The sequence below is a fragment of the Colius striatus genome, chromosome 4 (assembly GCF_028858725.1).
Source record: "Colius striatus isolate bColStr4 chromosome 4, bColStr4.1.hap1, whole genome shotgun sequence".
NCBI lineage: Eukaryota > Metazoa > Chordata > Aves > Coliiformes > Coliidae > Colius > Colius striatus.
In genome coordinates, this window is record NC_084762.1 from 71,613,097 (window position 1) to 71,631,872 (window position 18,776).

The window sequence follows — 18,776 nt, forward strand, 5'->3', positions numbered from 1 at the left end:
TGTCTTCACCACACTAGTTTCTACTATGTCCTCTTCCCTTTCCTAATGCATATGAAGAGTCTCATGTATCAGTAAGCAATCTACTCAGCAGAGTTTATCTCACCATTAAGAAGCTCTCCTCTAAAGAGTTTGTATTTTTTCTGGCAAATATTTCCCATCAGAGCTATCGTGGGCTCAAAATCTGAACTTGGATCAGGGACGTTTACTGTTTTGGCACGCTGAATAATACTGGAATGTGCAAGGTACATGAGAATGGGGATGACTCTGAAACGTAATTTAAAACCACTGTTATTTAGGTTACCACAGTTTTCAATTATATAATATTCTGTTCTTATGAAATATATTGAGGTAACTTTATCAAAGGTTGTTAATCAAAATTGTAATTGCCTGCTTTTTTTCATATCAGTTCATATATACCTAACCTTTTTTTTTAAGCTAACTTTCTTCTCTTTTTAATCATTAAGACTAATGCCAGGTACTCTGTCCTGGTGAGGCCTCATCTGGAGTACTGTGTCCAGTTCTGGGCTCCTCAGCTCAAGAGGGACCGGGAAGCGCTGGAGAGTCCAGCACAGGGCCAGGACTGGAACATCTTTCGTACGAGGAAAGGCTGCGGGAACTGGGGCTGTTTAGTCTGGAGAAGAGGAGATTGAGGGGAGATCTTATTAACATTTATAAATATCTAAAGGGTGGATGTCAGGAGGTTGGGACATCCCTTTTTTCTATTGTAGCTAGCAACAGGACAAGGGGTAATGGGATGAAGCTGGAACACAAAAAGTTCCACTTAAATATAAGGAAAAACTATTTCACTGTGAGGGTGAGGGAGCAATGGAACAGGCTGCCCAGAGGGGTTGTGGAGTCTCCTTCCTTGGAGGTCTTCAAGACCCTCCTAGATACGTTCCTATGTGACCTGATCTAGGTGAACCTGCTTCTGCAGGGGGATTGGACTAGATGATCTCTAAAGGTCCCTTCCAACCCCTACCATTCTATGATTTTATGATTCTATGATTCTAACTAAGTAATAACGAACTAGTGTCTGCAAACAGTGGGGAAAAGAACATTCTGTTAAGACAGAGAATTGCTCAAGAGTATATTATGCAAAACAAATAAGGAAAACATTTTTAAGATGTAGAAAAATATCTTTAATTGAATTTAGAGTTACTGTGCTGCAGCAGACATTTAGGGTAATTTTTAATGTATGAATGTCAGACTGATCCAAATTCCCCTGGTAAATAACAGCTTAGACATAAACAATGGGACTTTTAAACATTAAAATATGCAAGCTTAATGATCTACCCTGCCATTAAGGTCTGTGCAGTTATAGCTATGGGTTATTTCATCAATAGGAGAAAAGATGCTTTGATGTGGAAAAAAACTTGAAGGTATTTATAAGCTTATGTGAAACACATTGCTTTCAAGGATTTCACTGAACTGAACCTTTATGAAGACAAAGAGAGTGCTGTGTAGAGTACATGGGGCAACTGCCAGTATCCTTATAAGTTACAGCAGGGATAGGCTACCTCAGATAAATGTCTTTCTTTCTTAGGAAGCATATGAAAAATGAGAAATCTGTTTTTCTCAGAACAGTTCTTGTTAAGAAAGGAGCTAGAACCAAACCAGAGTCAGGAATAACTGAGAGAAAATTGATTCAGTTGCCCTTGCCCATCCTGGAAAAAAGTTTTACCTAAATCTTCAGTCTTCTTGATTTGGCCTTACATTTTGAGCCTTTTGAGTTTTCTGCCTTCTGTTTTTGGAATCTTATTAGCTTCTTCATCCTCATAGGCTTTGATCTTTGCACATCAGTTTTCCCCTTTCTAGTTTTCATCTTTCACTTTGACAGTTGAGCTACGGCACCAAAGTGTCCAATTGCTTCCTCAGCAAGCATTGTTTTTATGGGAATCTGTAAGATGTCAGAGAATTTCTCTATTCAAGCATACATTGCTCTCTGGTTTGGTCTTATTTTAGAGCTTTCTTTCATCTAATTTTAGGCAGTTAAATTGCCAGTTAGGCTTTTCCACTTGACAGATCGAGATACAATGGTGATGTGATATATATCAAAATCACATTCATAGGTAAATTGCATAAAGTTACTATATGTAGTCTGGGGTTCATTGCCTCATTTTTTTATGTTTGAAATGTTTCCTTAGTCTGTATGATGGTTACTGTGGTGGTGTCTGAGAGACTGTCTGGTTCCCAGAAGTCTGAGTAGCAGTCTACAATAAGGAGATAGTTTGTGCCATTTGTGGTGATGATTTCCATTCCTATTTTGCTTGAAGATCTGTTGGGAAATAGACATGCAATCCTGTGCTTTTTAAAAATACTTATAAAACAATCTGTGTTAGCTTCGCTTGCTTGTATTTGAGTGTGACTTTGATCATATCTCTGACTTTTGTTAGGAAGAAGTGAGGCTTTTTGGACCTCTACTGTCTTTCAGATTCTTGGTTGTTACTTCTTGATAGCCATTGTCACAAGTAATTAATTTTTGAGAGCTGATGTATAAATCAGATATTTTATTTCAACTTTCTGTATCCAGAACCCTTTTTTGCACATAGTGATAGGATACTTTATTGCATGTAGCACTTTTGTGAACTGAAATTCTTTTGGAGAACTTCAAGGAATCAGATCTGTTATCAGCCCTCAGGGTCTGCTACTGGCCTGCTGAGGTGTTGTCAGCTGCAGTGTTTGTCCATTAAAATCAGTAGAAAAGTGTTTCTCATCCTGTTTCATTCTTTCAAAGCAGGAATAGTTTTTATGAGACTGTTGATACTGACACTTGATGATACCACATTTTGCATGTGAAAATACCTAGTGGGGATTGTTGTGCAATGTTGAAGTGGTGCATTCAGAGATCCTCATTTCCTCTTGCCTGGAAGAAGAACACTCTGAACATGTAACCTAGAGATCAGCAGTTTCCATAAAAGATATGCCCGAAAGGCAAATTAATCCTATTACTTTTTTGGCAACAGTCACTCTGAGCAGAGTTATTCTGTCTCTTTTTCTAGTTGCATGGATGCTTGCCAGGAAGAAAAAGAAGAAAATGCTACTGAAAATGTTAGTAACTTTTACAGGCTACACATGATGCTGCTTATTCCCATTTACAGCACTAGATGCATAACAGCTTAATGTAGTTATTTCTTTAAGTATACATAAAGAACTCTATATGTATTATCTTTTACTAGATAAAATAGTACAACTGGAAAAAGCAATGACTGTGACTTTTTGTCAAATCTGAAATAGAAGCAAAATCAAGGCAGACCTAGTTTTCCAAAGAGAGACATGGTTCACAAGCTGTGGAAATTGAGGAGTTTGAAAGAATTAGCTTAATTCTAACTACCAGTATTTCAACTGAGCTTGTGATTGATGATATCCAATATATTTCTATATAAATCTTCTTACTGGCTTTTGAAGGTGTTTTTGGGAAACATTCCCCTGTGGTCCCTGGGGGTTTTTCGCCTTTAACTGATGTCCTTCATAAATTGTTCTGCTGTATAATCTTTATGTTTTGAGATAGAGTTTCATTGAAGATATCTGGTGAACTGATTGAAACTTATTCAGGGAGATGCAGAGACAGGATTGGGAGTGACTGATGGATCTTGTGATTTTTTGTGTTGGTTGCAGTTATGTGCTGGCAAAGTTTTAAATGTGTTGCTCAAACTTGGTGTTTCCTTGGAGAAATACCTCTGTTGTATCAACAATATCTTCAGATGAATTTTCGGTATTTCCCAAACCACCTGTTGTATTTGCCTCAAAATCTTGTGTAATTTTTCCAATAGATATGTTTGTCTAATAAACAACAGTACCTGTCTACAAACTTTCTTTTGCCTATGTTTGGAAATTGTATCAACTGAAACAGTGCTATTCTTATTTGCCAGGTAATAGTTCTTAGTATTATATGTAATAACTAATATTATTCTTCTTTCATGCTAACTTAAGGATAGTTTCCCTTATAGTTTACTTAGACTTCATTTCTTAATTTCACTTCAGTGTGAAGACTGATTTAAATTGTTATGTTAAATCATTCTAACAATCCAAAGTTCCTCCTAGGTTGATTTGCAGGAATTGCCATGATTTTTAAAGAAATTCATCTGACTTTTTGGTCTCCAAACTCAAGATAATATTTTCAGCATTATGTTTACTTCATTTTACAGGAATCATTAAAACAGGTAAAGATAGTCTCAGTCAACAACCCATTAGTCTTTCTGAATGCCAGGAAATTTCATGCTGACCTGATAAAGATAATCCAAAAGGATAGCATGAGCAGCCAGGCATGTGAAGATGTAAACAAGGTAGGATATGCTATATGCTTCAGTAATCATGGTGACAATGTTGAAGGTCATTTCTTTCCTCACATTTCTGAGACAATGAAATCAGAGACTGAGGCAGAAGTTAAAAGCTACTGTTGAAAATGGTTAATTTAGAATGAAGTTATTTTTTATTGCAATCATATTCAATATGGGTTATTTTCTTATTATTGCTTGAAAAGAACATTTCTACTATTTTTGTACATGATCCTGTAAGAGACATTAAAACACTGATCCAAAATTCTTCAAAAATTCTGTCAGAACTTACATAACTTCAGGTAGTGTAAGGTTGTAATTTTAAAAATACAGTGAATAGCTGAAAATCTACTTGAAAAAAAAGTGAATTTTTTTTGCTTTTGCTTTTTTTTTTTTTTTTTTTTTTTTAAGGGAGATGAGTCCATGAGAGATAGACTTAATTTCTGTCTCTACATATAAATAATTCCAGGATAATCAGGAAGATGGTGCAAACTGTCTAAAGGTTTTCTCAGAGGTGATATTTCTTTTTCACTTTCTGCACTGATTGCATTGGCAAAAGAAATGGTACATAAATTAAGTATAATTTGCTTTTGGAGAAAATTTCCATAACTACACTATTTTTCTACTTTATCTACACAAAACTACTGCAACTTCCTAATACACTTCCTAAAGGCAAAAAATAGAAATCTTTCATTAAAATGAACACTTTCCAATATCACATAGTGCATACTGTATTTTCATCCAGTTTGACAAAGTAGGTTGAACAAAATCACAGCCATTTCCTAGATGTCTTGTTAAGACAGTGTTTTGCAATCTTGATCTTCCACCCATGCTATTTCTTGCCTGTGCTGTGTTACTCATAACCACTTTGATGGGTGAGTTCTTCTTGTTGTTCACAAATATAGCTCAGAAATTGTGCATTTTTTCCCTTGGTTCTGCTAGGCTAACTGATTTGTATTACTATGATAACAAACTCCCCAAGCAGAGAGAAATTACTTGAGATTTGGATGGAATTAATTTATGATTTAATCTAATAAGTGTAATAAATTAATCTAATATACTGATTTTTAAGTTATTTAAGAGGGATGTTTTTTCCTTTGTCTCTTCTGTAAGGTATAGCTGGCTGAAGTACTGTGCATAACCTTTTTTGGTAGTCTTTCTTTAGCACTCAATGGGAATTAAACAAATTGTATTTTTTATTTTGTATCTGTACTGTATTTCTGATTTTAACTTATATTTCTACCAAGAACTTAAGATTAATGTTGAAAGTGTAATTAAGAGATGTCTTCAGATAAAGGTAATTCTTTAAATAATTTACATGTTTAAAAGGTTCTTACTAAAATAGTGTATCAGATGAAATTATAGCAAGTAGAAAATGAATCAAAAGTAAATCTTACAAAATCACTGGGTAGAATTTATCTTTTCAAGAATATTTTTCCAATCTTTGGACCACTTCTTAACCAAGCCCCATTTCCCAAAAAGCGTTGTGTTCATGATACACTTTCCAGCAGATCCAAACATGACAGAGGTTGAGTCATTTAAAAAGAAAAGTGAAATATAAATTTGACATAACTGAAAAACATGCTCAGCAAATATTTTATATCCAACAGGCTGTTGCATAGAATATTATTTTGGAGAGGAGTTACTTTTGATATTTAGAAAGTGAATTCTTATGTATTGTGTTGATTTCTTTAATTACTATGGATTTGGCTAGTTTTCTTTGGTATGTTAATAGCTTGTTGTTTTTATTTCAGTGTGAGCAGAACATACTGCTGTGTTCATTTTCCAGTGGAAATTCTCATGGTGAGTTTATTATCCATAAATGATATTAAACCCAAGATGAATGTAAGTGTGCAAAATGACTCCAGGCTTTTATGTATTTCTAAGTGAACTAAAGTTGTCTGGAAGCTAGTATTTTCAATTAGACCAAACATTCAATGAAGCATGAGTACATGGTTTTGTTTTACAAAAGATACTTTATACAGATAACTTCATTGTGGATGGAACTAACACCATTGTGTTTATTTGAAACACTTAGAAGCTTTAAGACCACAGTAGAGAATCTTATTTAGACGTTATTGTCTGAATGTTTACATTTATTAACAAGACCCATGATGTTTTAATGATACTACAGTGTTTAGTTTACTTGGGGATGACAGAATGTTTTGCTGTGACACATAGCAATATAGTGATAATGGCTACTGAAGACTATACAGCACTATAATGTAAAAGACTAAAAAAAGCACACAACACCTTATGTGTGAGAAGATCTTGCCAGTATGTGTTTCAGTCTTCTTTTATATGAACAGGTTTATCATGTTACAGAAGTGACAGAACAGAACTACTTAAGTCCTACCTTGAGGCCTTAAATACTTTGTTTTCCCTTGTACCACCCAAGTCTGTGATGGCTCTTCATGGGGGCTTAAAAATAAAATCCAGAAAGAAAAAAGAAAATCACTATAAAAAAAAAAAATCACTAGGCAGTCATTCTGGAAACTGTAACAATTTACATCTTTGCTAAATCTTTCCTTTTATCCTTTGGGGAATACCAATTTGCCATTGGTCTGTATCGGCACCAAATTAAACAGCTGCTCTTGACCCTGCCACATGTTCAAAGCAGGTCTGTATTTACATGCCCCACACCTCCCACCTCCATTTAGAAGTCAAGCAGTCTCTACTGAAATGTAGGATGCCAGCTGGGTGGAAAAGTGGCAGAAGTAATAAGAAAGATTAAATTCTTTTGTTTTGGAGGCTGAGGGGATGCATAGAAATAACTACAGTGAGCAACCTATCAGAGCTCATAAAACCTTTCTGTGTTTCCATCACAGGAATGTCAGACAGGAGATTTCCTTTAAAATTCTTCATTTTTACTTTGTATATATCTCTTAATGTACGTTGGACAGTTTAAAGACAATGTATCTCTAGAGGTTCAAGTGCAAAAGACTGGCTCTCAGACTACTATCAGAAAGGAGTTTATAAATCTACACAATGAGGAAATTCTAAGTTATCTCAAGAGTTTAAAGTCTTTATCTCTGATCTGTCAAAATAATTTGGTTAACTTATCTTTACATTCAGAATTATTTTCATTCCTCTTTTTCATCTCTTTTGAGTTTTATGAATGATAACTAAGACTAGTTCACAGAGCAATGTAAGATGTCCATTATTTTGTAGTTTTTCCTTTATGAAAGCCAAGTATCATTTATCTATGTGATAGTTTAGGATGCATTAAGTATAGAAAGTGCTTAGGTTAAGCACAACATGACCTGAGGTTGAAGACTGAATATAAGAACATTGAAAATCTTATCAAAACCTTTTTTTTTTTTGTTTCTCCAGCATCAATACATGGTTGTATTAAAAAATTAACCAAACAAAAAACAGCTCAGTAAAACCTTAGGAGAATGAAACATTCCACTTTATGCATTTTTCTTCAAGTGCAGATTTTAGTTAAGCCACAGACAAGTGTTTGGGTACTACAAAAACGAATGTCATATCAGAATTTAAAAGACAGATATATCCTCTGGGTGTCTCACGTAAAGTATTTAAAACAATTCAAGATACTATCCTGGCTCACTTAGAAATTAAAATCTGAAGAAGCAATTCTTTAATTCTTAGAGACTATTGCTGTCCAAAACATGTCACTAAGTTCTGCCAGTCATTACTTCATCCCCTTGTTCTGAGGGTCCTTCATTTGTGACATTTGCTTGACTGATAGTACATAACAATAAAATTTTTATTGTGATAGTTTGCACCTACTCTGTTGAACTACCATTATTCTTATGTGCATTTATTGACGATTCTCCCTTTTAATGAAAGTTTTTCATTTATCAAATGTGTAGATGAGCCATCTCAGTCATGTCACAGTGAGCGATGTGTTTTGATATTAGACTGCAGTGGACTGAATTTCTTTGACTACACTGGAGTCTCTGTGCTGCTTCAGGTATTCATGACATCAGACAAATTCTGTACGTAGAAATATAATTAGACACAGTTATTTGGGCCAGCTACTAGTTACATCATGTATACCAGTGAAAAAACATGTCAGTCGTAGAATCATAGAATGGTAGGGATTGGAAGGGACCTTTAGAGATCATCTAGTCCAACCGCCCTGCAGAAGCAGGTCACATGGAAAAGATGAACATAGATTTGATATTAAACTGTACTGTGTTTATATATAGAAATGATATTTAATATAATACTAAAGATTTTGGGTGACATTCAGTGCCAATGTAAGTGTCTGTATGTAATGGAGATCAGTTTCTGAAACATTTTTCAAGATTTTAAAGCTGGTTTAGGTCCTGTTTAACCCTGTCATATGAACTGCAGTGGAGCCATACGTAGATTTACCCCTTTAAAATTCCTTCGAAATTTATGTTCTGCTTGCTACTAAGCCAGAGGTCTTAATGATCCCATATTTTCTCCTGTCGGTTACATACCTAGTGGACTCAGTTTCTCAGGCATTTCAGGAGCTCCAAGAAGCTCTCAGAAGACCAGAACCAGAGAAAATGGCCTCAAATCATGCCAGAGGAGGATTAGATTGGATATTAGGAAAAAAATTTCACTAAAAGGTTTATCAAGCATTAGAACAGGCTACCTAGGTAAATGTCACCGCTTAGTGTAGATGTAGTGCTTAGGGACATAGCTTCGTGATGGACATGGTAGTACTAGGTTAGTGGTTGGACTTGATGATCCCAAACATCTTTTTCAATGTAAACAATTCTATGATTCTGTGAATCCACACAATGAGCATTTCTACACAGTGGATGAAAAACTATGTTGAAAAGCTGTTTCTTATGTTTCCACCATGACTGGAATTTAATAGTTGTGTAGTGAGTATGGATTTAAGTGGGAATGTAAGATTAGGTTCATATAATGCTTTTGAGTAGACTAGATTTGAACCGCAGCCTCAGCCAAGGACTTTTCTTATCCTGACCATTTTCTCGATTTACTACAGTGATTAAGCAGTGAATTAAATGTTGCTTTAAAAAAGTTAAATTAAAACTGCATATATAGGTGGGGATATAGTAAAAAAGAAAACAGGAAAATTAGGATTAGTGGGAGTTACTTTTTTATTATGTATCCCCTCAAAATATAGGGCATTCAATGAAGCATTAATTAAAAAAATAATTGTGAAATTGATTAAAAAAAAATTTGAGAGACCTCAGAATGACAAATTATAACAAAAGTGTTTCATAAACTTGTAAGACCTAAGTCCATCATGGGCTGTGAAGTACACAGGTTGGAAACACAGTCTCTGAGTGAATGACTGCTACAAAACTGAAATACTCAGAGGAGGAACACACTTAATGTGACCTTGTTGTCATACTCCTTCCCAAAATGTTAACACCACTGCCAGATTTGCAGGGATTTTTAGACTGGGTCATGCTTTTGGTTAATTTTAAAAAAGAAATTATTCTAATGTAGTCTTCATTGAACATTTTTTGAATCAGGGATTGCTTTGGATGTTCCTTATCTCCCAGAAGAAGGCCTTACTCTGGTTCTAGAGTTCTTTCAATTTCTTTTACTTTTCAGTTTATTGACCATTTAGCCTCTATGAGGTTGGTCATTTTCAAAGAAAGAACAAATAACAGCTTACTGAAGAGTGTAGTATGAAGGTTATGATATTTTTCTGAGAGATTGTTGGATGTCTCTAAGTTTTTTAGGTCTGATTCTTGTCTTTATGGACTGGTAGGTAAGCATATGGAGAGTAGAGGGAGAACTGGATAAAAATAGTAAAACATGAAAAATTATTAATCAAATACATCTCTACAGAGAATTAAATCTAAATTTGTGATGTAGGGGAGGAAATAAGTTTGGGATTGTGGTGCTTGCATTATAGAAGGGCTCACTCTGGTGGCTGCTGGCAGTATAGCTTGAACAGCAGCACTTCGTCCTCTGCCTGCTTTGAACACGAATGTTTCTTTTACATAGCTTATTCTCTGTTGGTATTTTAAACATTTTTTTTAATTTCACGTTTTCACACATATAGATTTACATGGACTTTAAAAACAGACACATCGATGTGTTGCTAGCACACTGCAAAGGCAAGTATTAGCTTACAGCAATTTTTTTAACATGATGGATTATACATCCTCACTAACTTATCAGTGTTCATGTGTTTTATTGCAGCTTCCTTGATAAAAGCACTGCAGTATGGTGGAAATCTTGAATCCGAAAATCCTGTCTTCTTTGAATCTATTTCTTCAGCATTTGAAGCCATTCAGATTCACAGGGTGAGACATACAGCAGGAGTAGGTGAAGTCTGGAGGGCTTCTGTGATGCTCACAGCAATTTGTTAAACTCTGGAGAAATTTTATTTACATTTGTATAAGAAAACTTCTGTTTACCTATTCTTTATAAATGGACCTCAGTCTCTGGACTGTAGTTACCAAGCTTTCCTGCTAGCACTCTTCTCATCACTATCTCTCCTTTAGCAGGTTGAGGAAAGTTGTCCTCCCTCTCTACTCTGCCTCTACTCTACTCTCCCTCTCTACTCTTGCCACATCTGAAGTACTGTGTTCATTTCTGGACTACCTCATTCAAAAGTGATAGAGAGTGGATAGAGTCCAACGGAGGGCCACCAAGATAAGCAGGGGATTGGAACACGTCTCTGATTAGAAAAGACTGAGGGACCAAGGACAAGTGTTGAGAGGATGAGTCCAGTCTTTTTTCTGTGTTGTCAAGTGACAGGACAAGGGGTAACAGGCACAAGCTGGAACACAAGAAGTTCCACTTAAACACAAAGAAAAATTTATTTACTGTAAGGGTGACAGAGCACTGGCACAGACTGCCCAGGGAGGTTGTGGAGTCTCCTCTGGAGGTTTTCAAAACCTGCCTGGATATGTTCCTATATGACCTGCTTTAGCAGAGGGGTTTGGACTAGATGAACTGTAGAGGTCCCTTCTAACCCCTACCATCCTGTGATTCTGTGATTATCTGATTATGTGAACAACTTCTCAGTCTTCCACACTGACCCAGAGGTGATTTGTTGTGGTACATTAATCTGGGTGTGTTCTCCACGGGAAAGTGTAATCTCGAAACACCTAACATAGCCTCTTGGTGAGGTAAATTGACTTGCACCCTGTTCCACAGTACTGAAACTTTACTCCTTCATTTCTCAGCCTGGGCTGCTTAAAGCTACTTCACACAGCACTACTTGGTTCTGACTGAAATGCTTCTGGGTCCTTAGCAAGTTTGTTTCAAGCTAATAAACTTGCCATGGTGTGCTGCATTGGCTCACTGTTGGAACGAGGGGAGAGGAACTGCATGAAGTGGAAGAGAGAGCTAGAGGGAAAAGGAAGGCTTGGGTCGGAAATTGAGGCTTGAGGGTTGAACACACATTTGCTTGAACATGTATTTACTCACTCAATAATTCTTGCTTTCCTTGTGAAAACACTGAAAACCTGGCCTTTCTTTGTAAACCATGTGAGCCTTTTAAAGATATTAAGCTCAGGAGAAATTTTGGGTGTTTACGTGAAGGAAGAATGTGAGGATAGGATAGAATGGTATAGGATAGAAGAGAACAGGAGGAAGGAAGTAGAGATTTATGGAAAATGATTCATTCTAACTTACATTTCAACTTCCCCTCACAACAAGAAAAAGTCTTTCACTATCAGAAAGTTAGAGGCAAGAGGGCTTCATGGTCTCTTTTCAACTCTGCTGCTGTTCAGAAACGGGTACTCTTATCTACATCCTCCAAGGATAATGTTGTGTAGTTCTCATTTTTGTGTTAAGTTGATGAGAAACTCATCTGTTGCTTTATGCAGTTCATCACCATCACAAATAACTTCTTTATGTATTAGTCTTTATAGTGGTGACATTTTCAAGATAACACTGCTTCATTTGCTAATTTTACATTATATTGTAGGAAAACATCATAATACTTTTTTTTTTTCCTTGTTTCTCCCAATTTAGAATTACAGCAAGTTCAATGAACAGAGTGAAGTGTGATGTTGACTGATTTCATCTGGTCACATTCAGAATGAACTACACCACAGTTTCTTCTTAGGTTTTTTCTCCAGGAGATCTCATAGATGATTCTTGTATGCCAAATGTATTTGCTATGTCCAGTAATAATCAGTCACTGAGAAACAAATCTTTCGGCTTCCATTACTCAGAGAACAGTCATGCAATTATTCTATAGTTAATTATATAGTACTTTTTTCTACATATAGATACAAATTAGTGGAAAGCAGGCATCAGGTACTGGCTGTGTTTATCAGTAAGATGTATTTGTTTAGATATCTTCTATTGTAATGTTAGTTGTAATAGCATTTTTAGTTTTATGTATGGAATAAATAAGACATTATGAATTCTTTAAAACAGTGTCATAATTTATATGGTGTATTCAGAAGCCATATACCAGTGTAAACTGTTTCTAATGACTTTACTTACCCTTTCCTCTGTTCAAGACATCTGTTTGCAACAGCAGCATGATATCACAGCCAACATATGCATCCATTCTTCATATGTAGTTTTTCATGCTTTTTAATGTCTGCCAAGGTCAGTAGGAACACTGTATATTCCAAGAACGTAGATGTAGGTTGGCTAAGTGCACTGGATTGTCTCCAATGTCTAGTAGTTGTCATGAGTTACTATTGTGATCTGCTACATTTTCAAAGCCACAGGTGTTCTTTAGCTAAGATTGAAGAAGAAAACTGGTAATAGTTTTCAAAAACTTGTTCTTGTTTCTAATATAGATTAATCTGCATTTCCAGTTTGAGCTGTTATATGTTTTGTATTGAAATCTTCAGCTGTGACAACTAGTAGATGACAGTGGAGAGATACATCAGATGTGTGCTACATTTCAGCCCCAATCCTGACGTGCAGAGAAATGAGGTGGAGGAATTAATGGGTTGAATGTTTAACTTCTAGTTATAGATTGCCAATAATCCTATTAGATTATGCTGTCATATCAGTATCATGTTATATGGCAACCTATGACTTTCTCCTCTTGCATTTTTTACTATACACAAACAATGGCAGTAAAATATGGGTTGAGAAAAAAGAGTCCAAAAAATGAGAAAAAAATAAGAAAGTGGGATTTTTCCTCATCTACTTATGGAAGCTAAAAGGTAAGTGAATATGGCACAGCTGTAGTGCTCATCTTAGCTTTATAGACAGCAGAGAAGTACAGAGGTGCTTTCTGCAGCTAGAGTGTACAGGCACAATCTAATGCTAAGCATCCTGTTTTCAGCAGCAGTCACATAGGTGTGTTCATCTGGACTCTCCTTGTTCTGTCTGCTCAAAGCAAATGCCTACAATAGATGAGATGGTTCATGGAGTGATTTTCATATCTCTACATAGTTGTGTTAAGATGTCGATAGGCTTTTCTTCTGGTCTTGGTGCTTCCATGCTTCTAGAAAACAATAGGAGAGCATCATGGGATTTTTCACCCTTTCAATTATAGGGGACTCTTGGAGCTATTCCCCACTTTCTCCCACAGATGACCAGAAGTGTTCCATTCATGTTCTTCTGAGATTGCTTTCGTAAATACTATGCAAACAGTTGATTAGTTACTGTGTGAAGCTTGTTATACTCAGGAGAAAGAAATTTGTACATTGTCCCATGCACATTCATTTCAGATGATGTAGTTGATTCCAAATGGCTCTTTACATCCTTAAACTCAGTAATAGGCTATAATATTTGATTAATACTTTCCTCAAACTCTTTGAAGAGTTTGTTATTGCTTTAGAAATTATTTACTATGTGCTTTAATTGTACAAGCATCAATTTTATGTCACAGCTGAATGGAGATCTCTACTTAACTACAAATTGAATAAATGAATAATTAGTATATTTTCTACTTAGTTCAGTATTTTTTCTTGGACAATTTAATGTTGTTTGTTTGTTTGTGTGTTTTCTGAAGTTTTACAGATAATTAATGAAATTGTTAAAACTAGGTTCTTTAGCAAAGATAGTGTCTACCAGGATACTTTTGTTTTTGTTCTGAATGATCTTGTAAATGTAACGACATAGATACTTTTAAAATTCTTTGTAGTGTTAGCCCTTGATGAAATCCTCTGCATCTCTGCATCAAATTAATAATTTTGCAATGCTAATCAAAACAGCTTCCAGTTTCCATCATTTTCAACAGGAATAACTTTTCCACAGCTTAATTACTGTTTTCTGATGAATATTTAATTCCCATTAACTCAAAGTCCTTGTGACACAGCGTCATTTTTAAAAAAGTTCCAACAGAGTAAGACTTTGAATTCAAAATGTCTTAATGCTCTGATTATTACTTGATGGTCTTTCAGGAAAGAATTTGGGATGAAATACATTTAAAACATTTAATTATAACTCTAAATGTCCTAACCTCCCAACACTCGGCTTGTGGAACCCTGTAATAATCCTGTAGTGTATTTTTACCTTATATAATTAGCCTAAATTTATTTCCATTTCTGAGAATACACATTAGATTCCCTGTCTGGCAAGTGGTACCTCTTAGGATAGTTATTTCTCTGCAGAACAGTGTTCAACGGATCCATGAAGATAGCTGCACTCTCAATTGCTTCTAAAACACTTGTACTGAGTTTAAGCTCTTGTTAGACAAGAATTGCTTTACAGAACCATGGTTTGCAGGTGAGGGAGAGTAACTTCTTTTCTACCATTAACACAAGAGGGCAAATTACTTCACTACTGATTCAGTTTCTGTTTTTCTACCACCATACCTCTGAGCTATCGACGTTTACTAAAACCGGTGATGGTATATTGCCTGTCTTCAAAAGACCATGATAACATGCCATTAGATCTCATGCACCAGTGACTGACTGCCAGATTACTATCTTTCTGGTGGATTCGAGCTGCTTAGTGTCTTGCCTGAGTTGCTCTCTGCACATCTCTGGTGATGATGTGTTTGCTTCACTTGCAGACCCAAATGACAAACAACTGCTCAGTTCTTCAGTGAAGATTTAAGGAAGCACCATAAACCTTCTAGATTAAGTTTTGGAGTTTATGAATAATTTCAATCTTTTCCTGTCCACTGGCTTCCCTCTGGTTCTCAGGAAGAAATACTATGTAAATATACAGGAGTTTAACCCAAAACATCGCAATTATCTTCACTAAAGTAGAATAGCTTAGAACAGAATAGAAAAAAGGTGGAATAGAACAGAACAGAATAGAATAGAATACTGTTCAGTTGAAAGGGACCTAAAAAATAATCTAGTCTAGCTGCTGTTATTATAAAACAATGTAATATTATAGAATAGAATAAACCATACTTATTCTTCTGATGCAGAAGGGTGAAGTGAGCCAAACTCACCCTGTAGCAAACACACTGCCCAAAGTCTGTGTCTCATTATGGCCATGTAGGCCCTGGTCTCTCTACCTGGTTGCCTCTACACGGAGATGAATTACAGCCAATACAAATAAGAAGTTCAGTTATTGTACCCTTTTAGGTGAACATTCACCTTTGCACCTTCCACCTTATTTACCTGAACATCCCTAGGGAGTTTTCAGAATAGTGCAAAATTTTATGTTTGCCAATATAAGATTGTGCAGTGTTAGCAATATGAACAGAATCGTGCAAAGTGCAGAGCTCTCTCTGTTATCAGTATCTAAAGGTGTGACAGAGAGACTACATTATCCAGCTCAAGGAAGTCTCTCCTTTACTACTGTGTTTCAACTAATGAAGCTAACAAGATTACTACTATGAGTAGAAGGCAATTCTGAAAATCTAACCATTCACTTTGATTCCTATATGTGCATGTAGAGCTCATTCCTAAATTAAAAATGAAATTAAAAATGTATGAATCATCTAGCTTGTGAAGATCAATGTTTCAATTTTGCACATTTCTGGGTATTCTGCACTTCATGGGAAAACCTTAATACAAGATTGTTTTCAATAGATGGTCCTGTATTTTTGGCAATGTTATATTTACTTGCTGTGTTAAGGATTTTTTAGCTTTTTTTTAGGAATTAATTCTAAATGTTAGATAGTACATTATACAAATGAAGAGTTTTCTGAAAAAATCTAAGATGTGCTAATCAGAATTTATTAAAATGGTGATCTGATCCTGTGGTTCTTACTAAATTTCTGCTTCATACATTCCAAAACAAAGCAAGCAATGAGGAAAAAGAATAGAATGCAAATTGATGTTAAGAAATTACTATAGTGACAATTATAAATTAGGCATAAAATATGTAATAAGGGGAAGACTGTTAACATTATATTTATGCAAATTAAATGTTTCTAATTCTCATCGTATGTCTTTCATTTTAAAGGTTATTTGCCCAGATTCTATGATTCAAGTGTCACAAGGTCTGGCTTTAGCTGCTTTGACGTAATTTATTTGACAGCTCTATGTGTCATAAATATATAATACAACAAGAAAAGGTATCTTCACTGTTGAATGAAAACATTAATGCGTCAATACTGTGTACGAGTACTGTTTGACATTTACAGGTTACAAAAATAAAATATACAGTGTGCTTTGAAAACGTGGCACTCCTATTTTTAGAAGACACTTTCTTTGTCTACAGAAAGTAATATCTCATAAATAAATGAAGGAATGCATTTCCAGAGTAGAGGCTAAATGATACTTTCATCATTAAGATGGATTTTTAGTAACGATCACATAATCTGTATATTTCCATATGTTTTACAATGCTTTTAATGATTTTTTTTCTTGTTTCAGTTCATTATTAGCACATGCAACAATACATTTGTACAGAAATAAATTGTAACATGAGACAATTTGCATGTGGAAGGGGGGAAAATGTCTTCATTATTTCAATACTTAGAAGCCTGTGTTTGTTTTTTTTTACATTCTGTACTAACCAGTCTGTAATGAGATATGTTGCCAACCTCAAAATCTTAATAATGAAGGAGAAACTGCATTACATTCAGAAATCTGACTTCCTCACAGTTCTTAGGCAAGTCTGGCATCTAACAGACATTTTTTAACTCTGTAAGAGATGCAGAAAACTTAGACCAATTTTTCCAACATCGCCTCTATGGATGCATAGTCATTTAAATACCTCTTTTTAAAGTATTGTTTGATTCTACAGATGGTGCACCTCATGTCCAGTTCACGCATACTGATGGTATTGATTATATACAGTCTGTGGCTTTCTGCAATAGAAGAAATTATGCATAAACTCTCCCACAGAATCACAGAATCACAGAATCTTAAGGGTTGGAAGGGATCTCATCCCCAAAAGACTGGGAGCACATTAATGAAAAATAGATTGACTTCTCTTCAAAAGTTTGGCCTTGAAAATAGCAGCTTAATTTTTCAAGCCTGGTAATTTATGAGAGCATTTACCTCTACCTCTAAAATTAATGAAACCTCTACATTTTTTATTTTTTACAGTGGTTTTCAAAAGTATGAATAATTGGTAGTGCCATAAACTCCTAGATGATGTACTGCTAAATATTCTTAATGATATTATTAATGATAAGGGCTATTTTCTAGAGCTGTGCTTCTCAGCTACACTCAAACAATAGCAAGGAAGTCACTCTGGAGTGAGATGGCTGAGCAATGTCGTTATTTCCATTCCTAGAACAGGCATGTAGACATCCTAGATCACTTCTCACCAGGGACTTGAAAAATGACTTGAGGAACAGCTCTTCCCTGATGGGAATCTTCTGTCTCCATTGCATTCCTGGAGAGCATGATATGCAAAAGCAGAGAACTGGTGGTTTGGTTAATTTTTTTCTGATGTGTTTTCCAATGAAGTGGTCTTTTATGCTGGATGCACTCAGGTGCTTCAGAATTAAGAAGAATCAAGGGAGCAGCTCACAGTGCTACACAGTGCTAAAAGTCCATGTCATTACTCTGACTGACTTGATGATGGTAAGTACTTTCTATCCCCATTATGCTTTGATTCTGATGCTGTCTCAATTTCAAAATAGAAACAAAGCTTAGCAATTCTTTAAGCTGAACTCTATACATTCATTTAAATCCCACCAAGTATATGCCACTAATTGGATACAATATCTTATATTCCATTTGAGAAACAAAGTTATCAAACAAGGTTTCAATGAAGGTACTTTTTGCACATTTTTTGCTTTGTTGAGTAAATCACAGACTTCATGTAAACAAAGCCACTGACAATTATGAAACTTAGGCTGTCATCTGTAGACTCAGGTAGTATACATGAAAACGCTTGCTCCTCATCAGTTCAGGAAATAAGGTCTCTATTATTTCAAAGGCAAAAGTGGCAGTGTCACAGAGTGATATATAACATTCGTTGAATGGCTTCAGATTTGTACTGCTTGCAACTTCTAGGATGATTGAACCAGTAAACTGATAGAAAAAGTATATGATTTTAGAAACAGAAGACTGTAAAGGACCTGTTCAATCAGAGTTGAATTTTCTGTGCCGTATGATAACCACGCTTTATAATCTCAAAGAATGATCTTTAAACTCATGATTGCTTGTGACATGGCTTGCTATTTCAAACACTGAAGTATGAACAGACCATAGTGATTGCAGTGAAAATTCATCTGTGGTAGTCTATGGATGGAGAGATTTTTCAGAAATGAAAAGTGGTACTGCT

General features: G+C 35.4%; 1 protein-coding gene across 1 annotated transcript in view; it reads left to right on the plus strand.

The window, feature by feature from the left end:
* The window catches only part of SLC26A7 (solute carrier family 26 member 7), a 58,813-nt gene extending 46,592 nt beyond the window's left edge, over nucleotides 1-12,221 (plus strand). The window contains exons 13-18 of the mRNA XM_061995534.1: nucleotides 4,146-4,262; nucleotides 6,029-6,077; nucleotides 8,111-8,211; nucleotides 10,261-10,315; nucleotides 10,401-10,504; nucleotides 12,186-12,221. Of these exons, the coding sequence (XP_061851518.1) occupies nucleotides 4,146-4,262; nucleotides 6,029-6,077; nucleotides 8,111-8,211; nucleotides 10,261-10,315; nucleotides 10,401-10,504; nucleotides 12,186-12,221 (462 nt within the window). The remainder of the gene's footprint in view (nucleotides 1-4,145; nucleotides 4,263-6,028; nucleotides 6,078-8,110; nucleotides 8,212-10,260; nucleotides 10,316-10,400; nucleotides 10,505-12,185) is intronic.
* The last annotated feature ends 6,555 nt before the right edge of the window (nucleotides 12,222-18,776 follow it).